Source organism: Diplotaxodon limnothrissa, linkage group LG12 (assembly GCF_057381915.1).
Source record: "Diplotaxodon limnothrissa isolate DT_005_m linkage group LG12, D_limnothrissa_male_GT1.1, whole genome shotgun sequence".
Lineage (NCBI taxonomy): Eukaryota > Metazoa > Chordata > Actinopteri > Cichliformes > Cichlidae > Diplotaxodon > Diplotaxodon limnothrissa.
The window spans coordinates 28,725,205-28,749,294 of NC_140607.1; the positions used below are offsets into that span (position 1 = coordinate 28,725,205).

The following is a 24,090-nucleotide window of genomic DNA, read 5'->3' on the forward strand; positions in this document are numbered from 1 at the left end:
ATTAAAGAAGGGTAGAGAACGTTTTTTCCACAGGTATCTGACACGGGAGACTGAATATGTCATACTTAAAAGAAGATTATTTCAAATTATTACTCTTAAAGGAGATTCTGCAAGCTATTGAATCATGGACACTGGACAATCACCAGTCTATAGACCTGTACATGAAGCAAACTGGTAATAGAGTTGCTTTTTATTAAAGTTTTTGAATTTATACAAACACTTCCTTTAGTATGCAGTCTCAGAACACAGCATCGTGTACCCCAATTTTACTAGTGGAGAATAGATTTGTAGTCCGTCATATCAATGTAATGGCAGCCATCCTTTATGAGACATGTTTAGAGTGAAAAAATGCCATTGTTTATATCAACATGCTCTGTTTACAACGTCCACTGACTTTTTTTTCTTTCTTTTTTTTGCTACTGAACATCCTTGAAATACACAAAGAATTAGTGTATATTTTTTAAATATACACTAATTCTATAAATATATATTTTTTCACCTAACTTTACTACCTGCTCTCTCCTTCTTCCTGTTCTTCTACAACAGGGGTGTCAAACTCAAATACACAGTGGGCCAAAATTCAAAACTGAAACAAAGTCGCGGGCTAACGTTAATATTTATTGAAATATATTTATTCCTCCAGATATAAGAATGAATCTTTTCTTATGGACTCAAACACGTTTTGCTGAAAAACTGAATCTGGAACAAGCAAAGCTTAATACTAAACAATATATATATTAGCTGTATAATACCAGTAGGCCAGCTCTAATAGTAATTTGGTATGGCCAAATTTGGCCCGCGGGCCAGAGTTTGACACCTATGTTCTACAACATCTCTCTCTTCTTCCTCACCACTCAACTAGAATTATATTCACAGGAAAAAAGAAAAATATAATCTTATGATAATTATTATAAGAGCAGGTTAGGGATCCATAATTGATAACAGTACAGCACACTACTTAGTTATGTGAAATCATCATCAATGAATGTAGAAAAATGGAAGCTACAGCTTTATCATTTTTGGTGAATTTCACCACAAGTCCATTCTTACCCGTTTCTTTTTGCTCTCTCTCTTTGCCGTTTTCATCTTGCTCTCTCATTCTCTATTCCCTTGTGCTGTCACCCAAAAGTTAAATGTTACAGTTAATAAAAGGTATAAACTGATCCATATCAATTTACAGCAATATTCAAACTGAATACAGACTGCTGCTGGACACTGACTTACAAACACTGAAGCCAAATTCAGCCAAAAGAGGAATAGAAATGTTTAACTAAAATAATAATAAAGTCAGGCCTTGCTAATAAACTCTAGTGATTTAAGCTACAACAGCATGTTTTGGACCCTATTTAGAGAAAAAAATAAAATTAAGCAGACGCTTTATAAGTCACAGCAATGTCCTCGCTTTACCAGAACCGTTTGGACTTTTGGTATATTTCAGTTAAAGTGTGTTTTAAATCTGTATCATGGATTTGTGACATTACTTCCTTATTGTCATAGTAGACTATGTGGCAGGCAAGGGTAGGATCCAAGCGCAGGACTCAGAGGCGGGAGAAATAAAACAAAAGAGGCAGCTTTCGTGCTGTGATACAAAAATGAGCAATGAGCAGAGGGAGATTGAGGATTTAAATACACACAGGATAACGAAAGAATGGGCGACAGGTGGGAACACAGGAGGAACAAATCACACATAATAAGACAGGGGAGGCAAAACTGAACATGCAGAACACAGGACGAGACACTGTTAAAATAAAACGAAATACACTGAGAGGTAGACTAAGACACACAGGCTTGACACTGGGGCCAGGGGAGAAACAGACATGGGGACGTGATTGACACTAAATAGACACAAAAGAACCACCAATCACTGAGATGAAAAAAAAACCAAACAAATGTAAAAACAAGACTGACTAACCACAGGAGGAGACGAGACACTAAGGGAAAGAAACATAAAAATCACAAGGAACTGAAGACTAACTCAAACATACTTATTAAAAGACTTAAAAGTTATCATGAACCTTGGAAGAACAAAAAAGTTTTCAATATTAAGCAACAAACTACACAAACTAGAAAACACTGGGTCATAGTATGTTATAGTTTCTTGGAATTTACTGGTGCTTAGACCAGCAGCACTACAGCTTAGAGTTTGAGATCTTGAAACATTGCTATTCTGCTGTAGTTGGTGCTGGAGTCCTGCTGCTAAAAACCAGTGTTAGAAGAATAATAAACCTAGGAACTTAATCCCATAACATCACTGTGGTGCAATAAACCATTGCTCATCTGAGACTCTACCAAACATCTACCTTCTTTTTACTTTGTGTCAGATGGCAGAGGGAGACAAAGCTGCCAAGAAGAAGAAGCACGGGAGCCGGAACCCGGTTCTGGCCCGGGGCATCGGTCGCTACTGCTGGTCTGCTCGCAGGGCTATATATAAGAAAAAGACCAAGACCACTGAGACCAAGAGGCAGACCTGTGGTGCCATACAATTTTTTTAATATTGATCAAAGACATGCCACTTTTTCTTTGTCACTTTTTTAGATGATAATTTTTTTTGCTCCAGGTGGAGGATAAGAGTAAGGCTAGACCTAAGGCAAGTCATCAAGACTGTTAGAAGAGACAACAGTTTGGGAGGCCAGTCGCAAGGCCAGCATTGGACATGATGGTGATCTGGAAGATGACAAAGCAGGCAAAGCAGGCCTAGGGTTCAACCATTACAGCGAAGACTAATGGGTAACAGCACTGGAAACCGACAACAGAATCCTTCAGGTGGCTTAGTTGGTGGCTTGCAGCGATTGACAGGTGGCCTGCTGGAGCGTGGATTCATTGGTGGCTGGCAGCAATTGAGATGGAGACCCTTGGGATATCCTTGGCAGGTGGAATCCACTCCGGCGTTGTGGCAGGCAGTGGCATGGAGACCATGGCAGGTACTGGCATGTAGTCTGTGGCATGCAGCAGAGAGGGACCAACAGGTTTGGTCCAAGAAGCAGCGGGTGGTGTGGCATCCGAGCGTCCCACAATGCAATTAACATGCAACATGAATGCTACAACAAAGGCGGACGTCGAGGCAAGAATATACTTGTTGTTCTGTTTGTGTCTTTTCGTCAGAATCGGGGAACATGGGATTGTTTTTCGTAGCCATTTCCCTCTTTTCCGGGTTTCGGAAATGGCGGTGTTGATATTTGTGAACAAAATGCTCTCATGAATCATCGAGTATCACAATTTAAGACCTTCTCGGACCGCTTGGAACTGTGGCCGAGCAGGTACTAAAAAAGTATCTGGTACCAGGTACTATGACCAAATGGAAAACCCTGAAAACTGAGGCAAACCGAACTGAGTTGATCCGCGGAGGTATTTATGGAAAAGGGGCTAGAGCAACAGAAAATCAATATTTGGACTACAAGTACCATCACATCCTGTAAACTTAACGTAAACGTAACGTAACGACGCTGGGCAACACCCTTCCCCAGCGTCCTTATATACATCACACGCCTGGATGTCGATCTTTTGGTCTTCGGAAAGGTAAGCCAGCCGTGCCTTCGTGTTGCTGTAGGAAAAAAATCTGCTTTCATCCATGATACAGAATAAAAAACACTCTCCAATTATCATGAGATGATTCTTTATGTTTAGACGATACAGTAGATAGCATTATTTCATAGAGAAATGTCTGGTTGGCCGGGAAAGTTGTAACAAGTTGCTAATGGCTAGCTAGCGATACTTGTCGTGTCCAGATTCATGGGCTGCATCCTCCTGAGGCAGCATTTGTAGACCGATTACGTCACAGCGACGCACCGAAGGCTGTCCAAATTTGTAGACTCCTCCGAATGCAGCCAACAAATGCGTCCTCCTTTTCCCCGAATTTGAAGGATGGGTCGGGTGTGTCCTTCGTGGCCTATCATATCCTAGAATTCATAGCGCGGCCCAGCCAAACTCCATTTTCCAACAATGGCGGGCTCTACTAAGTTTTAAAATTACTCTTACTAATCTTTCTGGGTCACAAAATAAACTTTTAACATATTTTCAGGCGAGAAAGTAGCTGTGTAAACATCAAATATCTGCTCGGTTTATCAAGATATCGCATATTTGCAAAAGTGCTTCGACGTTTTCAGAGACGTCTGCTACCCACCAGCTCGACAGCTAGCCAGGAGCTCGAGGGTCACTGAAGCCGCCGAGAACGGCACAACTCCCGGCACATCATTTTCAGATCACCGCGGACTACTCGGGTTAAACGTAATATATAAGTCACTTAGACAACCTAAAAATGTTATTGTTGGGCTTTTTTCAGTGTTTTGTTTGTTTGTGAGTAAATCGGTTTGGCTGAGATTAAAGTTATTAGATTAGATTAGATAAAATAAAACTTTATTAATCCCCCGGGTGGGTTCCTCCTTGGTTTTTACACAGCTGACTAAACGTCAAACAGAAAACTGATTAAACAGAAGTATGAGACGGTCGAGAATTTACGGCAGTGTCCTGTTATATTTTAGATAGCAAGGAGCAGACGGCTGAGTTCATTAAACTCCACCGAGACAGCGGCGACGCTAATCTGAAGGCTAGACCGTCCAATTTCCCCAGCCGTTTACTTCTGGCCTACCCGACCTTCTGAGGACCCGGCCCACGTAGACCGCGAAGGCCAGGTCCTCAGGAGGATGCAGCCCATGAATTTGGACACAGGGTTGTCAATTTAGCAACTTTTTTCTTTTTTTTCTTTTTTCAACTTTTCTTCGCCACTTGTTTTGATGATAATTTGTTCTGCTTCAGGTGAAGAAGAAGAATATTAATGCTAGAACAAACACCACTGTCCTCAAGACTGTTGGAAGAGACAACTGTTCAGGAGGTTGGTCACGAGGCCACCGGCAGACGCAATTGTGATCTGGAAGCCGACAAAGAAAGCGCAGCAGGTCTAGGGGTCAACCATTACAGCGAAGACCCATGGACGACAGGACCAGAGGTCAACGACGGGGCGAAGGCGGGACCTTTCAAGTGGCTTGGATTGTGGCAATTAGCAGGCGGCCAGCGGTGGCGTGGCTTGGCAGGTGGTCTGCTGCAGTGTGGATTAGCTGGTGGCTGGCACCCTTTGGAGGATTGGCAGGTGGACTCCACGGTGGTGTCCGCGGCAGGTGGCGGCGTGGAATCCGGGGCAGGTGTCGTGGAGTCCGTGGCAGGCAGCGGAGAGGGACCAACTGATTTGGAGTGGAGTCCACTGCAGGTGACTCTGGTGACACTGTTCTTTCTAATGCAGTCTTATAAGGATATTAATGACAAGCCACACTGTTGAAGTAGCAATGCCTCTGTAAGCACACTGTAACATCATGACATCAACAATACTGTACATAAAACCTGTCTTCATTCTGTCCTGTACTGTTGCCAGCAGACAAGTTAGGAAAATATAACATTTGAAGACAGTCAGAAAAGAATATTAAAATATGCGATCATAACTAGTTTTAATATAGTTATTTTTGTGGTGCTCTTATGGAGAAGGGTCTAAACTCGCCTATGCTACATAAGCTCCTTTTCCATTCGAACCTATTTGGGCCGACTCGCCACTAGACTTGGATCAAATGATTTTCTATTACAGTGTAGTACCTCGAAATGTGCATGGTCTCGAGACAAGGCAAGATGAATGCTACAACAAAGGTGGACGTCCAGTCAAGAATATACCTGCTGCTCTGTCTGTGTCTTTTCGTCAGACTCTGGGAACATGGGATTGTTTTTGTAGCCATTTCCCTCATTGCAGGATTTCAAAAATGGCGGTGTTGAACGAAATGCTCTTATTAATCATTGAGTAACGCCTGTGACCCAGCCAATCGGTGGCATGCAGTCTGACAATGTCACAATTTATGAACTGCTCAGATGACTTGGAACTTTGGCAGAACAGGTACTAAATAATACCTGGTACCAGGTGCTATGACCTAATGAAAAACCCTAAAAACCGTGACGAACCGTGCCGAGTCGATCCGAGGAGGTATTTATGGAAATGGGACTAGAGCAACAGAAAATCATTATGTGGACTACAAGTACCATCACGTCATGTAAACAACGTAATTACGTCAACGCCATTGCCCAGCGTCCTTATATACGTCACATGCCCGGATGTCGGTCTTTTTTTCATAGCAAAGGTAAGACAGCCTTTCCTTCGTGTTACTGTGGGAAAGAAATCTGCTTTCATCCGTGTTAGAGAATAAAAAATACTCTCTCCAACTATCATGAGACGATTCATTATGTTTAGACTATACGGTAGACATCATTATTGCCATGATTTATTCTTCATGTTACTGTAGATATGCTTAGATGTGCAGGTTTAGGCCGCCGGCTAGCCTCCGTACAGCCTGTAACGTTAGCAAGGCTGGTGGTTGAAACGTGTCGTCTTTCTTCAGTCTTCGGTTTTATTCATTCCACTTATTCGCTGTCGTTGTTTGGGTATTTCATTTAAACTTGGAAATGTTAAGAAATCAATTTTGTCTAATTGTAAATGAAGACGAGAAATGGCTGGTTAGCCCGGAAAGTTGCTAACGGCTAGCCAGCGTTACTTGTCATGCTTCTGCATTTATGATGGCTCTTTGGTAGTAACCAGCCAAATCATTTTCATAGTACTTTATAGTTTATTAGTGTTTACTGGTGCTTACTAATAGTTTGTGCAGAAATGCAAGCAGCACAACAGCTTAGAGTTTAAGGTCTTAATACATTGCTGTTCTGCTGTTGTTAGTGCAATAAACCTAGGAACACATTCCAATAACATCACTGTGGTATCATAAATCATTGCTCATCTGAGACCCTAACAAACATCTACCTTCTTTTTACTTTGTGTCAGATGGCAGAGGGAGACAAAGCTGCCAAGAAGAAGAAGCACGGGAGCCGGAACCCGGTTCTGGCCCGGGGCATCGGTCGCTACTCCCGGTCCGCTATGTATGCTCGCAGGGCCATGTACAAGAGGAAGACCAAAACCACTGAGACCAAGGTAAGGGCAGACCTTTGACACCACACAAATTGTTTAATAATGGTCAAAGGCATGCCACTTTTTCTTTGCCACTTGTTTTGATGGTAATTTGTTCTCCTTCAGGTGGAAAAGAAGATCCAGGCTAGACCCAAGGCCACTGTCGTCAAAACCGTTGGAGGAGACAAGAACGGAGGCACTCGTGTTGTTAAACTGCGCAAGATGGTGAGTAATGCATATACATTTGTCCTTTCTATTAAGATTTGTTTTATGTACACAGTTAATGCACAGTGTTTTTAATAGAGTATGTTTATTGCCTTGTGGTCATGTTGTGGTTTTTTGGAGGCAAACATTTGTCCATAAAGTTTATATATTGACAACAACATACAACAGCAATCTAAAGTTTTATTTTCTACTCCGACAGCCCCGCTACTACCCCACAGAGGACGTGCCCCGTAAACTGAAGAGCCATGGGATCAAGCCCTTCTCCCAGCACAAGAGGAACCTGCGTGCCTCCATCACACCAGGAACTGTCCTCATTCTGCTCACTGGGCGCCACCGTGGAAAGGTGACAACAGTTTCTGGCATATGCCTCAATAATGAGTCAGTCTCATCAATTAGCAGGAGCACTTGCAGCTTCACACAGGCTGACTTTTTCAGGCTGTAGCATCAGTTGATGATGTCACATTACAGATGAATATTCTGTTTCAATGTCACCTGGTTTATCTTTAGTGGAAAGTCCACTCTGGGTGTCATAAGAGCAAGGATCTTGCTTTAGGACCAAATCAGCTCTGCTTGCCATAAGTTAAAACTTGCTGGAATCACGAGGTGTTATATTTATTTATTTATTTTTAGGTATTATGTAATCAAAAAACAAAACAAAAACTGTCACCCATAGAAGACTTAGTCAACCCCAAAGGGCATAGTCATGAGTTTTGTTAATGTTGGTCTTGTATACTGAACCATAATGGACACTTTTGTTTTTCAAATGGACAGAAATATCACTGGAAGTTAGATTGGTACCTATTTGTGGTTCCCTCTAAGGCCCATTCTGAGCCATGAAAAATGTGATATCGTGTAAATCTGTTGGCTTTGTTACTCTAGAAGAGCAAAAACAAATCCTCCACAGTTGGAAACTGCCTTCATGCCGTATGAAGGATCCATAGCAGTGATAGCTTTGGTGTCGGTCATGTTTTGTTTGCAATTCATAGTTTAGTTCATTATAGAAGAATTTTCATAGTAATATTAATGAGTTAGTTTTATAGGGCTAGCAGGCAGTTCATGTCAAATATAAACTACATTGAACGTGAACTGCATCACTGCATGAACACGCCAGTGAAGCACTCAGTCTACAGTTAATGGACTTTACCAAAAGAACCCAAGCTGAGGCATATTTCAGCATAGTTTGCTAATGATCTGTTGAGCATTATTTTCTGCCATAAATTATCATAGAACTTTAATTTAAAACAAAAAACAGAATAGATGCAAAACACATGGTATCAGATACATTTTTCCTGAAAATAAACCTGCTGAAGGTTGCTTATCAAACACACTGGGTACATCACCATAATCACACCCTCACTACCACAGACATTGTCGCTCCTACTCTTGAATGCTGCATGGGCGAGTTATGGAAGCGAGTGTTCCCACACACTTCAAACTGCGGCTGACCTAAATAATGCTTCAGCTGTGGAACTGAGAGGCAGAGAGGCCCTTCATTAAAATTAGGAGAGCACGTCAAAAAGATTACTTTCCTCCAATCTTAATAACTTGGCATTAAAGCCGACTGAGGTTATTAAACTGGTCTACCCACTACCATAGTTAAAATGTTAAAATGGTCTTATTCATGGTGACACAGGATATATGGAGCAATGGATGCCGTAATGTTAATTCTTAATTCTTAATTCTTTAATGCTTAAATTGCACTTTTTATTTCAGCGCGTGGTCTTCCTGAAGCAGCTCTCCAGTGGTCTCCTGCTCGTCACTGGTAAGGATGGGTTTTGTTCTTCTTTAAATACTGTCATTACTTCACAGTTATGCACATGGCAGTAGAACCTGTAATAAATTAAATTACAAAAAAGATGTTGAGCATCTTTTAAACTCTTGTAATCTTTGTTTCCTTTGCACAGGCCCTCTTGCCCTGAACAGAGTCCCCGTGCGCAGGGCCCACCAGAAGTTTGTGATTGCCACAAACACCAAAATTGACATCTCTGGTATGAAGATCCCCAAAACCCTCAACGATGCCTACTTCAAGAAGAAGAAGCTGAGGAGGCCACGTCACCAGGAGGGAGAAATCTTTGATACAGAAAAAGAGGTAATATATATATTCTGAATTTTTACTGTACTGAAAATGAGCTTTTGGATTAAAAACGACTGACTCGTTGGTTTTCTTCACGTACAGAAATTCCAGCTGACAGAGCAGAGGAAGGAGGACCAGAAAGCCGTTGATTCTCAGCTGTTGCCCCTCATCAAGAAAGTACCTCAGCTGCAAGGGTACCTGCGCTCTTCCTTCTTCCTGTCTAATGGCGTCTACCCTCACAAGCTGGTTTTCTAAATGTGTTGAAATAAACAGTGACCGCTTCATGCCATGTCTCATCTGGTTTTTACTTAAATTCTTTGCATATGGTCCTTAATAATTAACCTGGCCAATTCAGTAGCACATTGTAATATACATGTCCATCTATATGGGTCAACTATCCAAAGCAACAAAGGGTGGAGAAGTATCAGAAGTGATGTGATTTTAAAAACGTAGTAGCAACAATGAAAGCGAATGTTTACCAAGGTGGTTGAGGCCAGCTATGTTTGTGGTTTGGAGACTGAAACAAACACTGAAGACAGGAGATGAGGTTGATGAATAGGATTAGGGGTGAGTTCAACCTATGGACAACTCATGTTGATTGGCTATGAGGTGAGATCAAGATGATATGGATGAGCAGAGAAGTGTTCTAGCTGTACTCTTAAGGGGTCACTACAGTGGATAATCTCTCCATATAGCCTTTTGCCTTTTTGTTTTGCGTGCACTTTTCATCCTCCTTGGTCTCATGTTTGGCACAAATTTAACAATATATTCTCTCTCTCCTGGCATTAATGTCTTGCCTCTTATGTTCTCCAAACTATTCACCCTGTCTTGTATATGATACACCCCTCCTTCAATCTTCTGGTTGCTCTCCTGACCAGGAAAAAATCTTCACCTGCAACTCACCAGAATTTGAAGCTTGAGCCTACAGGGGTGTGGAAACTCCAGACCACAAGGGCTGGTGTCGTACAGGTTTTAGATCTCAACACATTTGAATCAAATGATTAGTTCATTACCAGGCCTCTGGGGAACTTCGAGACATGTTGAGGAGGTGATTTTACCATTTAAATCAGCTGTGTTGGATCAAGGACACGTCTAAAACCTGCAGGACACAGACCCTAAAGGCCTGGAGTTTGACACCTGTGAGCTACCAGGTGAGTGGAAGGACAAAGAGGTCAATGAAAAGGGAGGATTCAGGATCAACTGATTAAGCCATACTAAGAGCTTTATGAAGAAGATACGTTTTAAGCCTAATCTAAAAAGTAAAGATGGTGTTTGTCTTTCTAATTCCAAACTAAGTTGGTTCCACAGAAGAGAGAGCTGAAGGCTGTGTTTGGGATGCTGAACAAATGTTAAAAAGCAATTCTACATATGAACATTTGAGGACATAATGATCAAAGTCATGGGTGCGGTCAAGGTAATGTTACTTAAAGTAAATGTAGACATTTCTAAGACTTTTTATGACTTAGTACAATAGCCTCACTTTTGTGTCAATTTAGAATAAAACCCTAAAAACACATGTACTTCAATTTGAAACATCTGGCTTTATGATTAAAGCTAGGCGTCACCTGAATAGTAATGGATATATATGCAATGTTTTCCCGCTTTATCCAAGGATAATGCATTGGAACAGAACCCTGTGACTCACCATTTAATGGATTTAATGAACTGAAAGACGCTTTGTCATATCAAGACCTGAGGAAGCACAGATTGGAAACCGCTCATCCTGTACAAATGTAACCCCATTACACCATCCTGGAAAGAGACTGGGAGTGGCACAAGTCATGATCATCTTGTTGATGGCGGGGTTATAGATGTGGCCTCAGTATGCAAGATAGTCACATTAATCAATCTGAAAACTGAAATTGAGTGAAATGACCACAGCAGGCATTGGACCCAAACAGCTTAACAGCTATACTTTAATTAAAAAAATGACATGTCTAATGTAACAAGACAAAAATAAATACAAGTGTTTCATCTCTTTAACATGGCCACGTTTTAGTTTTTAGTTTGTTTTTTTTGTTTTAAATCTTCAAAAACAACAAAGTAGAAAGCAGCACAGAAAAAGGCAGCGGCCCCTTGCCAAGGAATGATAAGTGCCTTTTGTGGAGTCAGTCCGTATTGTATATGGTCAGCTGGTGTCGGGAAAACGCTTTCCCCTCCCCTCTCAGCCAGACTTAAACAGCAGAATGGCCACCTGACCCAAGTAGAAGTAAATGAAATGCTTCGTCTCATGAGTCACGTAACTGCCAAAGTTCCTCCCAACGATGCAGTGCCAGGTTGGGTTATACTTCTTGTCAAACTCCTGAGTGGAACAAAAAATAAAAAAAATTTTTTTTTAAAAAAAGTGCACAAATGTTAAGCGGGTAAGACAATGCCTGCAAATCCTATATAAGACAAGGTGATGGTCAAAAGTCTTGTTTTTTTCCCCCCTCTCAAACAGGTGAAGATTTCTTGCACTGATTACATTGTAGTAAAAATTATCTGACCAGATCATGAACCATATTTTCAGATTATTCTTTAAAAAAAAAATAATCAAGAAATCCAATTTAAGCCTCCCCCCCAATCATTGGGCAGGGGTAACGGAAAGCACTGAATTTGGAGAAATACACTGGGTGGCCTAGTGTGACAGCTAAGTTTAGATGACATTTTCCACCCATTCAAGGTAAAATATCTGGTCAGATACAAACATATACAAAAAGAGCTGCAAGAAATCACTGATCCCAAATTCCTTATATTGGTTTCTTTCCCTACACCACAGAGCTAAAGAATGTGGGCATGAGGCTTCTGAAGGACAGACAGTTCGAGAGGAACAGGTTTCCTCAGGAAGAGAGGAAACAATTGCAAATACCAGGCAGGGTATGTAACTTGCAATGATGCACAGGATGGTTGAGTGCAAAAATAGCCTCAGTCTTCCAGATTTTGCCTGCATGCTTAAGTACAGCCTAGTTTGTGCTTTTTAAAAATGTTTTCTGTTTAGCTTTACCTTTTTAATATATGCAGCGATGTCTTTCTCGATATTGTACTTCTCCAGGGCCTGAGTGGCACACTCCACGGCGTCCTGCTGCATGTCCTCCGACATGTCGGCATTTTTGATCACTGCCTTTCTGTCAGACATGGTTGCCCTGGGAAACCAAAACACAGCGGTGAATTCATCATCCTCACAGGCACACTGGCACGCACACAATACCGCTGACTGGAGAGCCTGAGCATCCTAAGAGTCCTCATCATTGTCTGACTCAAGCCTTTAACTGCTTCAAGACTAGCGACAGAATAAGAAGGGGAAAAACGCCTATTTTAGTGACGACGCCGGTATTACATAATACCTGATACATAATATTTGAGCTAGCTTTTTCTACGAGTGTTGCATAACTTCAATCAGCTGCAGGCTCGCTGGACGCGCGCTCTGCGTAGTTTCTATGGATACGCAGGACATTGCGATTATATAGTCTCACATTTTCCGAGATTTCAGCCACAAGCCTGTGAAATCAGACTGCACAAATTAAACCACATTGCTTCAACTGCCCTACGTTAGAAAACAGTGAGAATGGACGCCTGTCGCTATCTACTTCGGTGCATAAGTTATCAAAATAATACATCCACAGCTCCCGTTAAAACGTAACGTTTGTCAAAAACAGTACTTAATCTGAAGTAAGGTGTCAACAGGAGAGTGGTTTCCTAGCAAACACATGGCCACATGCACAAGCGATGATGATGCGTTAATTAGCTCAAGCACCATAACTAGCTGATCATTCATCCCGAATAAGAAAAAAGGAACAAACATCAGTTAACGTTACACGCAAACATCACGGCTTCAGTAACATTTGCAAGATATTTAATTAAAATCAAATTTCTTCATGCGAATTGGTTGATTTACCTACTAGTCTCTCGTATACTGTTTCTCTAGTTTTAAAGAGATGACCGCTCCTGAAGTGACAACTCCCGCGAAGTGGTTGACACAAAAGTAACGTGGGTGTGTAGCAGTAAGAGACTGCTGGCTCGACGAGTTCCGATTGGCTGATATTAATGCACAAAGCGCCATCATTGGCTGACTCGGGCCTATCTTGCTGGTATTTCTGCTTGCATTTTATTTCAACCCATCATGCCTTGCGGTTGCTGCTGTTGCCGTGGCAATCGTTGTAAATAACTTATACCACTATTAGGATGTACAACAAATTAATTTACCTCTTTTACAAAAAAAATTCACAATTAAGTTAAAAAGTTGTATTTTTCTGTCGTTTAAATTAATTGTTTTGTAAGAGAAATAAAAAACAAACCAAAAAACTTAATGCCAGAGTACTTGAAATTTCTTTCTAGTCGTCTTATCGTCGTTACATTATTTTTAATGCCAGAGTAGCATAAGAAAAATAATATATCTCTAAATTATTCACTCATATTTACATTAACATAATTTAACTTAAAACCTACGAAATAAAAACAAACAAAAAAACAAAAACAAACCTGTTGTATATAAGGGGGAAAAACAAACGAACACAAATAGCCCATAGAAACAGTTTTTGGTAAATGCGACGTACCTGGAAAAAGTTGCCTGCAGTAAACAAACCATAATCGTTGAAAATATGGCTTTCAGCTTATATCCCAAGGGTTATGTCATGAATATGGTATATGAACTATTACCTAGTGATTTACATTAGATTTTAAATGTTATAATAAATATAAATAAATAAAAATACAAATATGGTTTTTGTATTGCATTTACTACACTCATACATACAGAAAATGAACAATTTGCATTAACCTCACAGATCCTTTTTTTCTTAAATATTTTCTGACACGTTTGCGTAAACATGTAAAACATATTGTAAGTTGTTAAGTTTCATCTTAATTCAAATATTCAAGTTTTGCATCTTTAGTCTATCCCCTTTCAAAAACAAAGCGTTGAAGATATGATTGTGGTAACCTTCACTACATAGATTTGTTTCACACAAAATAGATTACTCAACTCTACCAGTGCAGTCACACAGCAATGGAGTAAAACAAATATACAAACGAAAACCCCACCAAAACAACTAATTTGTCAAAAGATTTCAATGCCAATTTTGTCCCAAACCAGTTGTATTTGTAAATAACCAGCCTAGCCTGTGAATCATAAATTCCTTGCATGTTCCCTTATAATTTCCAATTGGTCTGCCCAAAGTAGAAAACAAAAATACAATAATATATAAAAAAATATAATTTAAAAACCTTGCACAACTAAAGCAAAGTGTTAAAGAGCACTGTTGTCGAGGGGAATGCTCTGATGACCACAGTCTTCATCGTTTGTGATGCTGAACAAATGTAACAGGAGCCAGTCAACAGTAATTACTTCTTGCAGGTCATTATCCTTTTTTTGGCTTATCAAAAATTAAAAGGTACATATGAGGTAAAATAAAGACATAATAAATTACTAATGAAGATGATTTTAAAAATCTGTTTAAAAACTGATGCAAATGCCTGACTGTGAAGAATTAAACCTCAGGTAATTTTTCTTTCAAAGCATTGTCATGTTTATATCATAATATCATGACTGGGGAAGAAAATTAAAACAAATTAAAATTGTTTCACATTATTTTCTATAAATGTCATGGCTAAGCAGGGATAAGAGTAACACACCAGGAAACATTTATTTTTTTTAGTTCTTTTCTTTTAGGAGAATTGTGGCTTTAATTCCAGATCTAACTGTAAAGCTGTCCTTTGCTTCACTCGCTGCGATCCTTCGGCTCTCTGTATTTGTACTGGATGTAATCAAAGATGTCTTTCTCACTATTCACCAACAGAGGCTCCCCTGCCATACCTACAACAGAAGCACAAAGGAAAACAGCTCATGTTAAAAGCTTATAGTATGAATCACTGGTTGGTGATGAATGATATATATGTTGCTCAGAGCTAGAGAAGAGTTCAGGAAATTCCGTTTTTTTCCTGTTGTTTTAGTCGTTGTTGTTGTTTTTTTGGAACTAACACTCACCAGTGACCCCCAGTGGTCGTATAGTGTACTCGTTGAGAGTGAAGCCCTTCTCCAGTGCGTGGGTCCTCATATTTTTGTTGAAGATGTCACTGCCAGTAAAATACAAAACTCCACAGTAGTACTGATCCTTGGGAATTAACCTTTGAGAATAAATAAAAGACTGTCAGTGAGCAGGTACAAACTACATGTTAAAATATCAAATACAAAAATAGGGTTGCCTCTTTACTGTCTGTGCTGAATAACTGGGAATGCCTGGTACTTGAAAAACAGTACTGGCATTGTTTTAATTACAGCATCACAAATAGATCCCATAAATACACAAAATTAAACATAAGAGCATAGTGCTTAATTATGATTACACATAATCTTGACAAAGAATCCTGAAGCAACAAAATGAATCCCATGAGCCTGTATAAATGTTTCAAATGTAAATGACCAATTTAAAGAAGGGCACCTAATGTCAATACGTCTGTGAAGGTATTCCTCGTCATCCTCATCATTCTGCTGCAGCTGGCAGACTCCCTAGAAAAACAAGATCCAAAACATCATGACCACAGTCATGCGCTACAGCGACTGGGTGCAATTACAGTACTAACTACATTACAAATCAGTACCTCCTTCAGTAAGACAGAAAATAAACAAGATGCCTCACCATGAACTTGGTGTCTCCTTTGGACAGTGTGTCAGTCACAAACCCGATGGACTCCAAATGCTCAACCACAGCATGAAGGAGTTTTGGCTGCAAAACAGAAACAGAAGAAAAAATAAGATTAAAAAGACATGTCACCCTGTAATTAAACTGAGTGATGGAGTTAAGTCTTACCTGCTTCTCAGTCTGAGAGGTGTAGTTTGGATGGGTCAGCAAAATATCAATATCACCACTCGATGCAGCACCTGGAAGTTATGAACAGTATTAAAAAGGCTCAAGTGGTATTGCAACCTAAAACCTATGGACCAGTAACTTGATAAGAATACCTCTCCTGTAGCTTCCACAGATTGTTCCAATATATTCTTGATCAACTTTCTCCAACTCTCCAAGAATAAGAGTCTGGGTAAATACAAGAAATCACAGTGTAAGGGCAGTCTGTATGAAAAAAAAGCATGTAAAGATATTAGAAATATAAAAATCTTGATCACCTCCATCTTTTCCATTTCAGCTCTTGGAATCCTTTTCTCAAACTCTTCAAAGTACCTAAAGACAGCAAAAAACAACTTTAATATCTGAAACATTTTTTCAAAATATTTAAAATACATCAAACCATGATCTGGATGACCAAGAACCTACAAGACAACATCTGGAGAACATTTAGTCACACTTACTTCAGGCCAATCTGTTGATGATGGTTTAGCTTGCGCTCGATCTTTTTCAAATCTAAAAAACAAACAAAAAAACAAAATCAAGAATCCTTCTCATTGAAATTTATTCTATATTTACTTATTTTTTGGTCTTTGCCTTTTTTTCTGGATTGTAAGTAGAGAGGACAGGAAATTAGAGAGAAAGAGAGGGAAAGAAATGCAGCAAAGGGCCACAGGTCAGCTTGAACCTTGCCTGCTGCGTTCTAGCCATGTGGCGTGTGGTTGCCTGCTCACGGCACTAAGCTAAAAAAAGAAAAAATTATACTAACCACACAAAATATGTATCAATTTTAATTTGAGGCAAATGCTACACAAACCTTCTAAAGTCTTCACCCCTTCTTCAACAAACTTCCTTGCAGCAGCAGGTCTGAAGTGAACATAAAGCACATACAATGTTACAACAGAAAGTGAATAATATACTTGGTATATTTTAATTCTGAATATGAACATATAATTTTTTTTATCATAAGTACAGACTGAACATCCAAACAACATACCCAATTCCAGTAACTCTGGTGAGGAAATTGATGGAAGAGCTAGTGTCATCGTTTCGGATCTGTTGGAAGATATAAATGTAGCGCATCAGTCAGTGTAATAACTCAGTACATATACATAAAAATAACTATTAAAAAAATATTTTTACAGTGTGACATCAGTAATGTGATCTCACATTCTTAGACTCACCTTTTCCAGTTTCCTAAGTTTGCCAGTTTGCAGAAACTCATCAATCTTCTCTGCTATTTTAGCTCCAACACCATCCTGTTGAAATGTGACAACAATCATGAGGCTGCTGCTCAGCAGTGTGATCTGCAGTGATTATGTAAGATGTGCAGAGAAGCTGTTGACAAACAGGCTACAACAGAGGCCATCACATAAACAGCAGCATGAGCACATTAGTGGTAGACAAGATAAATAATGACGGGGGTGCTGCCAGGTTTAACAATGTCATTGTGACAGTGAAAGTCACAGATTTTAAAGCACATGGAGAGGATCAAAGATGATCTCTGATTTGACAACATGCAAAGAGAAATCTGCTGTCCTATATGCCAATTCTTTTGTTAAGAAAGAAGATATTTCTTTCATTTATATTTTTTATCTATCAGTCTGCCTATGACAACATATACATACATACCAGTTTCTTGGCCTCTTCTCCATTTTTGATTTTGTGAGGGTACTTAGAAATCGTAGATGCTGCTTTCCTAAGCACAGAAAAAAGGGACCATGTAAGTCTTAGCAAAAAACATATGTAAAATTGAATTAGGCCACTTTTTCTTTAGGTTAATTTCTTTTAGATCATAAGTGTAAACATGACAATGCTATTCTACTTAGTGTATTGTATATTAAATTAACAATGTATCATGTACACCAAGCCAGTGATACAGCATACAGCAAAAACCTAATCATAAATCCAGAAAGTTTATCCTGCACTCGATGCTTTTCTGGTGGACTAGAACACTAGATCATACTTCTCCTATTATAGTTTATCTTAATTGGCTACCTGCTAAATACAAAATCAAATTTAAAATCCTTTTAAGTCCTGAATGACTGGACTCTAGCCTATTATTTCAGCAGAGTCCTTCACTCTCGGACTGGAGGCTTACTTGGCTTACTGGACCCTAAATAACAAAGTTGTAAAGACTTCAGCCATCAGCCCCTTTCCAGTGGAATCAGCTTCCAGTTTATTACTGAAGAGACAGTCACCCTCTCCACTATAAAACTTCCTTTTTGATAACGACAAGGCCTGCTCTGGGGCTTCCCATGATTCAGTTAACCTCTTTTAACACTTTATGTGTTATATACCACTAATGCATGTTATGATTCCTTTTTTACCACCTCCAAGTTCCTGTTGTTGTAAACAGGTCACTACAGACAGGCTCCCCGAACCTAGTTCTACTGGAGGTCTTTTTGGAGGTCCCCCTGTTAAAAGGGGGTTCTTCCTGTGAAGTGCTGCATATCCGATCATGTGGGGTTCACTCTAATAATGTAGTTTTTAGCAACTAAAAAAAAAGGAAAAAATAGTTATTTCTCTTAACTCTAAGTGTTTTAAAGAAATTCTAATTCAATAAAATGTTTCTTTTAGCATGACTCTATTCTTAGTCATATAAACGCTGTAATCTTTAATATGGGGGCGTTGTACTAACACCATCATTGATGGCTGAGTGGACGTAATACACTTGAAACGCTTGTTTTATGAAGACCAGTGACTGGGACAGGTTTTCACATAATTATGAACTTACCTGTATGCATTGTATTTGTGTATTGCTCTGTTGACATTTTTCTCGTAGTTGGCCAATTCTGGAAACAGAGGCAGTGTTAGGACAATGCAAGACTTCACATTTCCCTCATGCTAGTTTAATCTTCTGCCAATTCAGCTGAAGGTAGAAGGCATTTAAATGACAAGGCAGATAGCGAGCGAACCAAATCACACGTGTAAGTAATCCAGATAACTAGATCCAACAACTACAACTCCATATTTAAAATATTTTGATACCCGCTACTCGTGCAAAGTTAGTTTACCAGCACGGTGGGTATTTTTATTCAATAACAGAACCCAACTTCCATGCTAGCTACGGTTAGCTGAGTTCAAAAATCTCTTACGTACCGACGAGAAAGTCTGTTATTCCCTCATTTAGCGACTCCTGTGGCGCTTTCCTCTTGCTCATTTTGAATCTGACAGTCTCTCAAATAAACGCTGGAAAGATATATGAGCGTTTATGTAGGCACAAGAGCCTGAAGCTCGTTTTATTTCCAGCTAGCCTCCTACTAGCAGGTTGGCTTAGGCTAGCTCTCACGCCAAACAATGAACGATAATGTAGAGGGGGCGGGGCGTGCGTAAACCGTCATCGTTAGCCACGGCGTTCACATCTGCTTCAACTAGTATAATTATAGTATAAATGTGACACAAAATGAAACGGAACAATCAAAATTTACTGAGTTCTAGTGTGTTTCTCTATTTATTCATGAAATCAAATTAACTAAAAAAAAAGCTGTAGTGTATTGTTTGGTAGGTTTTAATATTCCACGTTACAAAAATGATGTAAGTACAAACACAATAACTTCACAAAAATGTTCTTTATTATAAATTATTAGCAGTCACAATCATAAGTCATTAGCACATCCATACAAAAGAAATGACATCTCAGCAAATGACACCTAAAGATGCTCCGATAGTAAGTTTGGACAATATCTGCCTCTCTTTTCTACATACAAGTGAGCAGCATGTATAAAGGACAAGTTTCACGTAAGAATCGTATCACTTCAATAATATTTTGTTTTTTGTATTTTGTAATAAGCTTACAAAATGATTTAATCACATTTGAAAAAATAAAAATTTCACAACAATCAGCGTAATGTTACCTAATGCAACTAAAAAATGAAAGTTAATCTCAATAAAGCAACACATTTACTTAGCCACTTCCTTCCCTCCTTTCCTCGTGTGTTAGGAATCTATTTTTACAAAAACTCTGTCTCTGGAGAAAATTTTTATGGCTTCTTCAATTTCAGAAAGCCTACAGTCAAGTTGGGCCCGGCGTGAGCGAATACTCAGACTGTCAGCTTTGAGAGGCAGGGAGAGCAGCTCGGTCACCAGGGAGCGGTGGGCTGAAGAAAAAAAAATGTCAGAAACACATAATTAGTGAGGCAAATACTGATGTTCATTCTGTACTATTTACTGTACTTACTAAGCTGCTGTTATTATGATGGATGGCTGAGCACCGGAGGAAGAAATAATAGGCTTTTCAACAGACTGACAGCCCAGTCTTTTTTTTCCTACAGCAGTGGATTAGTTTGCCATATTTATAGTCCAGATTGTTTGGACTGGGCGAAACAATCGCTGACGAAAAATCAAACCAAGAAAAGAATTTTACTAGAAACAAAATTGTTTCTGCAACTTAAAGGTGGTGATCCAACAACAACTAAGCCTTGATACACGCTTCATAAAAGACTTCCTGGATTTCTCAACACACACTCCAAAGGCTCAGCCACCACATCCCATTACTAGATTTTAGGACTAATGTACAAGCAGTACACACACACAACACTGCCAAGTTAAAAGCACTGTGTAATATCTTTAGAGATCACGGGCATTCCCGTGGCAGTTATCTACATGTATGAATGTAAGGGAGGAATCATACTCTCTTTTAGGGACTTCAGAGTCTCCTGTCTCTCATTCTCAGGCATCAAGGTGTGTCCAGTTGGGACCGTAGGATCAGGAGTATTCCTCCTCCTTTCTTCTTTCTCTTTACGCCACTGCTCCTTCCTTTCCTGAAGGCTATATTAGTGTCAATGTCAAAGGGCAGAGAAAAAAAAAACAAGGGTGTCAGAAAAGTCAAAAGTATCTAGTGGTGAAATATCATGAGCATTAAGCACACTGACACCGAAGGTTTCAATAACACTCACTATTGAGGAACCTGGCCCTTGACTGCACTGGGTACAGGCTTATCTCTGAGGTTTGTCAGTGACTGGGACCGCCGAATCACAGTTTTTCCTGCAGTCCGGGCATTATGTTTTATGAAGTCTATTGTCTGACCTTGAACCTGTAACTGCAATTTAAACAATCTCTAGAAGCATGTTTAAAATGTAGATGTGAACTTCCAATAAAACTTTAGCAATTCTCACTTGCAAGTCCAGGTCCTGTGTAGAGTTGCAGGAGGCCCGACGCTGCTCAGCTACACGTGAAGTTTTGGACTGTGGCCTTTGTGGGGAAGCAGACCCACCATAGGAATGCGCCTTCAGAAAGTTTTGACACTGTGGCTTAACACTTGGACTGGAAACCTTCACAAAAGAAACAGACTGGTCAAAACCTAATGAGGAAAAATGAAGTGCTCACGGATGGGCATCTTTCACAGATATGCTTCTTGCCTGCAGCTGAGCCATCACCCTCGATGGGACATTCTGGTATTTTGAGGCGGTCCAAAGAGCTTTAACTGGAACAGCACGTGATTGTGCTCTCTCAGCCTCCTGCTCTTTGCAACGTTTCTGGATCTCTCGCAGTCGACGGACGTTCTCTTTACCAAAATCATGCATCACTCGCTGTTCTGAGGGTAAGAAAGGCTGTCTTAATTTTCTTTTAACAAATGCAATGATTCAAATTCATTATTTTCATGCTTTCTATAATAAGATGCTAAAAAATACCAAAAGCTAATACATCAGTGTTCAATCTTAATAACTAGTAGTTTAAAAAAAAAACCCCACTTACTCTGTTTTGGAACAGGAGAGATAGAAATACTGTCTATTTTTAGTAATTCCCCTACAACCCCTTTCTGACCTCGTTCCAGGATATGGGTAGCATTGGGGCTGATGCGGGGGTGTTGTGCTGGGGTACGAGCACTGTAGCAACCTGGGTACAACACAGGATCTGGAGCAAGGGGCCCTGAAAGCAGGGCCAAAGTACCATCGTGGTTTCCCTCTAAACGACCCCGAGCTTGAGGAGAAGAGAAAAATAAAATAAACTTGAGCTAGAATTATTAGAGTTTAATATTTGTTGCAGTTTTTAAGTATTTTGGGTAGCTTTAAGCCTTTAATTATAAATATTTAGCTTTCCATTTTAGTTTATTTGAAATTACTGAAATTTTAATATCCAAAGTGGGCCTGGTCATTTCAGTTTAGTTTTTATTAGTTTCAGTGCCATTCCTGTCCTAGAAAACATGCACTAAAAATCCACTGTGTATTTAATTTTGATCATAATTATAGATTTTTTAGTTTTCTTTTCTTAAGTCCAATTTTCATGGTTATTTGGTCTGGATAAACCAAAAATATTGGTTTATCCAGACCAACTCACCCTATGGCTCTTTAACTTTGTCTCCAAACCATTCAGCCTGAGCTGACCCTCTGATGGACTCATTTCTAATAAACAAACATCTTCAGCTGTGCACCCTCGAACTTGGCCTCCTGTCTTTTTGTTAGTGCCACCATCTTCAAAGTACAAATCACAGCAGGTCTCATTACTATCTTATAAACTTCCCTTTTCACTTTAGTTGCCATCCTTCTATCACAACCCCCCAACTCATATCTCAATGCTGCAATATCTAAATAAAGGATTGTGTGAAAAAAAAAATATTACACCACAGTCACGTGGCTGCACCCCACCTGAAGCTGGTCGCTTGTAGTACTGGGGAAACAGAGAAGGATCCGGGGGAATTGGCCCAGATATAGACGAAGGTCCCTCACACATCTGAAAAAGACGATGTGAATTATTTGCTAATGTTACTTAAAAACACGTAAGACTGCTGATTTAATTTGGCCTGCACCTTTCTAATAAAAAGTAATTAACCCAACTCATATAGACTATACAGAAGAGCAGCTTCTGTACCTAATTCAGCTGATCGGAATACAGTGATTCTTCAGAATATAGTAGTGGAAATACATGTTCTTCCTCTGTTTCAGGGCTTGCTAAAGGCTAACTATTGCTATGTTAATTACCTCGTTGTAAAGTTATCTCCTCAACACCTTTTCTTTCGACGTATTCAGGATAAGATACTAAACACACACGTGTTTAGTCACGAATAACTTGCAGGTAATCTTAACGTCGCTGCAACCAGCTCCATTTAGGCTAAAGAAGAGACGGTAATCTATTTACCTCTGTCCCCTGTTGTTTATCAGTTGATTGTTTTCACGCACGCTGATGACGCCGGCACTTGTTGCAGTACTCCTCACCATGGCAACGGAGCAGGCGCACACAGAAATAGAGCTGCCGGGCAAATATTATTAATCGAAAAGCGTATACAGCGATCAAATTCCTGAAAGAATAAGACAAATACAAAGCGCTGGGCTTCTTAAAACACAATAGTAACTGTAATCAGAACTAAAACCTCTAAATCCAATGGTTTCTGCAGTTTTAAACCTTTAATCCTGTCGCTTTGTATAGGGAGGTATAGTGACCCTGCGTGTTGTCTTTCAGGATCAGCAGTACTCTCTTCTAATTAATTATCGAGCTACACTCAAATCTTAACAATCCCCCTAATCTTAGCTAATGCAAAAATAAATATAAATATGACCAAATGTCTGTCAGAGCGTGCAGCCTAAGTACACAGGAGGTACCCAGTTTGCCTGACATGCTTAACTCAGGGTTTATAAACCCAATCATTCGAAGGGGACATTAGGTAGAGGTCATTGTCATTGACTCCAGAGTGCACTTCCTGTAAATATAGCAGTTTCACAGTTATTATTCTCCCCTTTTTTCCAGCACTACAGAGAATAAAACTTTTCACTAAGGTACTTGTACTGAGAGTATGTTTACCACATTTCTTTGTTACTGGAGTCCATGAACTTTAACAAAAATATGAAAGGTTAGTGTTTGTGGAATTATAGAAACAATTATTCAGTGTAGCAACCCTAATTTTCTAATATAGTATACACTTATATAAACAGAGTACTATAATAAAGCCACATGCCGTTTTCACCAAATATGACATGATTTTCTTCCCTATTTCTTTTTTAGATGTTTTCATTATTATTATTGTTATAATAATAATTGCCAAGAACAGACTAAATTTCGCCAGTATAAAACAAATTATTTGGATGGATAAATGAAACGTTTTGTTGTGATCT

At 39.5% G+C, this 24,090-nt stretch overlaps 4 protein-coding genes across 6 annotated transcripts; 1 reads left to right on the forward strand and 3 right to left on the reverse strand.

Moving 5' to 3' along the window:
• Positions 1 to 6,779: 6,779 nt before the first annotated feature.
• On the forward strand, positions 6,780 to 9,526 carry rpl6 (ribosomal protein L6). Its single transcript, XM_085368511.1, has 6 exons — positions 6,780 to 6,949; positions 7,052 to 7,150; positions 7,350 to 7,493; positions 8,864 to 8,912; positions 9,055 to 9,239; positions 9,327 to 9,526. Exons 1-6 carry the CDS (start codon positions 6,803 to 6,805, stop codon positions 9,477 to 9,479), a joined length of 777 nt encoding a protein of 258 aa, XP_085224637.1. The 5' UTR covers positions 6,780 to 6,802; the 3' UTR covers positions 9,480 to 9,526.
• Positions 9,527 to 11,119: 1,593 nt separating this feature from the next.
• Positions 11,120 to 13,171, reverse strand: dynll1 (dynein, light chain, LC8-type 1). 2 transcript variants are annotated; one of them, XM_085368514.1, is made up of 3 exons: positions 13,103 to 13,171; positions 12,208 to 12,346; positions 11,120 to 11,526 (listed from the first exon to the last, which is right to left on the reverse strand). In XM_085368514.1, exons 2-3 carry the CDS (start codon positions 12,337 to 12,339, stop codon positions 11,389 to 11,391), a joined length of 270 nt encoding a protein of 89 aa, XP_085224640.1. In that variant the 5' UTR covers positions 12,340 to 12,346; positions 13,103 to 13,171; the 3' UTR covers positions 11,120 to 11,388. The 2 variants fall into 2 exon arrangements, with proteins under 2 accessions (XP_085224640.1, XP_085224639.1); XM_085368513.1 differs by having other exon boundaries at positions 13,099 to 13,171.
• An 881-nt stretch (positions 13,172 to 14,052) lies between these two features.
• Positions 14,053 to 19,329, reverse strand: polb (polymerase (DNA directed), beta). Its single transcript, XM_085368515.1, has 14 exons — positions 19,145 to 19,329; positions 18,780 to 18,837; positions 17,675 to 17,741; positions 17,227 to 17,301; positions 17,040 to 17,098; positions 16,860 to 16,909; positions 16,507 to 16,558; positions 16,324 to 16,378; positions 16,162 to 16,234; positions 16,010 to 16,080; positions 15,839 to 15,925; positions 15,641 to 15,708; positions 15,187 to 15,326; positions 14,053 to 15,015 (listed from the first exon to the last, which is right to left on the reverse strand). The coding sequence occupies exons 1-14, from the start codon at positions 19,203 to 19,205 to the stop codon at positions 14,921 to 14,923; spliced, it is 1,011 nt and encodes a 336-aa protein (XP_085224641.1). The 5' UTR covers positions 19,206 to 19,329; the 3' UTR covers positions 14,053 to 14,920.
• A 652-nt stretch (positions 19,330 to 19,981) lies between these two features.
• enkd1 (enkurin domain containing 1) lies at positions 19,982 to 22,714 on the reverse strand. 2 transcript variants are annotated; one of them, XM_085368517.1, is made up of 7 exons: positions 22,630 to 22,714; positions 21,740 to 21,964; positions 21,403 to 21,578; positions 21,160 to 21,315; positions 20,941 to 21,077; positions 20,676 to 20,812; positions 19,982 to 20,142 (listed from the first exon to the last, which is right to left on the reverse strand). In XM_085368517.1, exons 1-7 carry the CDS (start codon positions 22,712 to 22,714, stop codon positions 19,982 to 19,984), a joined length of 1,077 nt encoding a protein of 358 aa, XP_085224643.1. The 2 variants fall into 2 exon arrangements, with proteins under 2 accessions (XP_085224643.1, XP_085224642.1); XM_085368516.1 differs by having other exon boundaries at positions 20,941 to 21,083.
• Between the last annotated feature and the right edge of the window lie 1,376 nt (positions 22,715 to 24,090).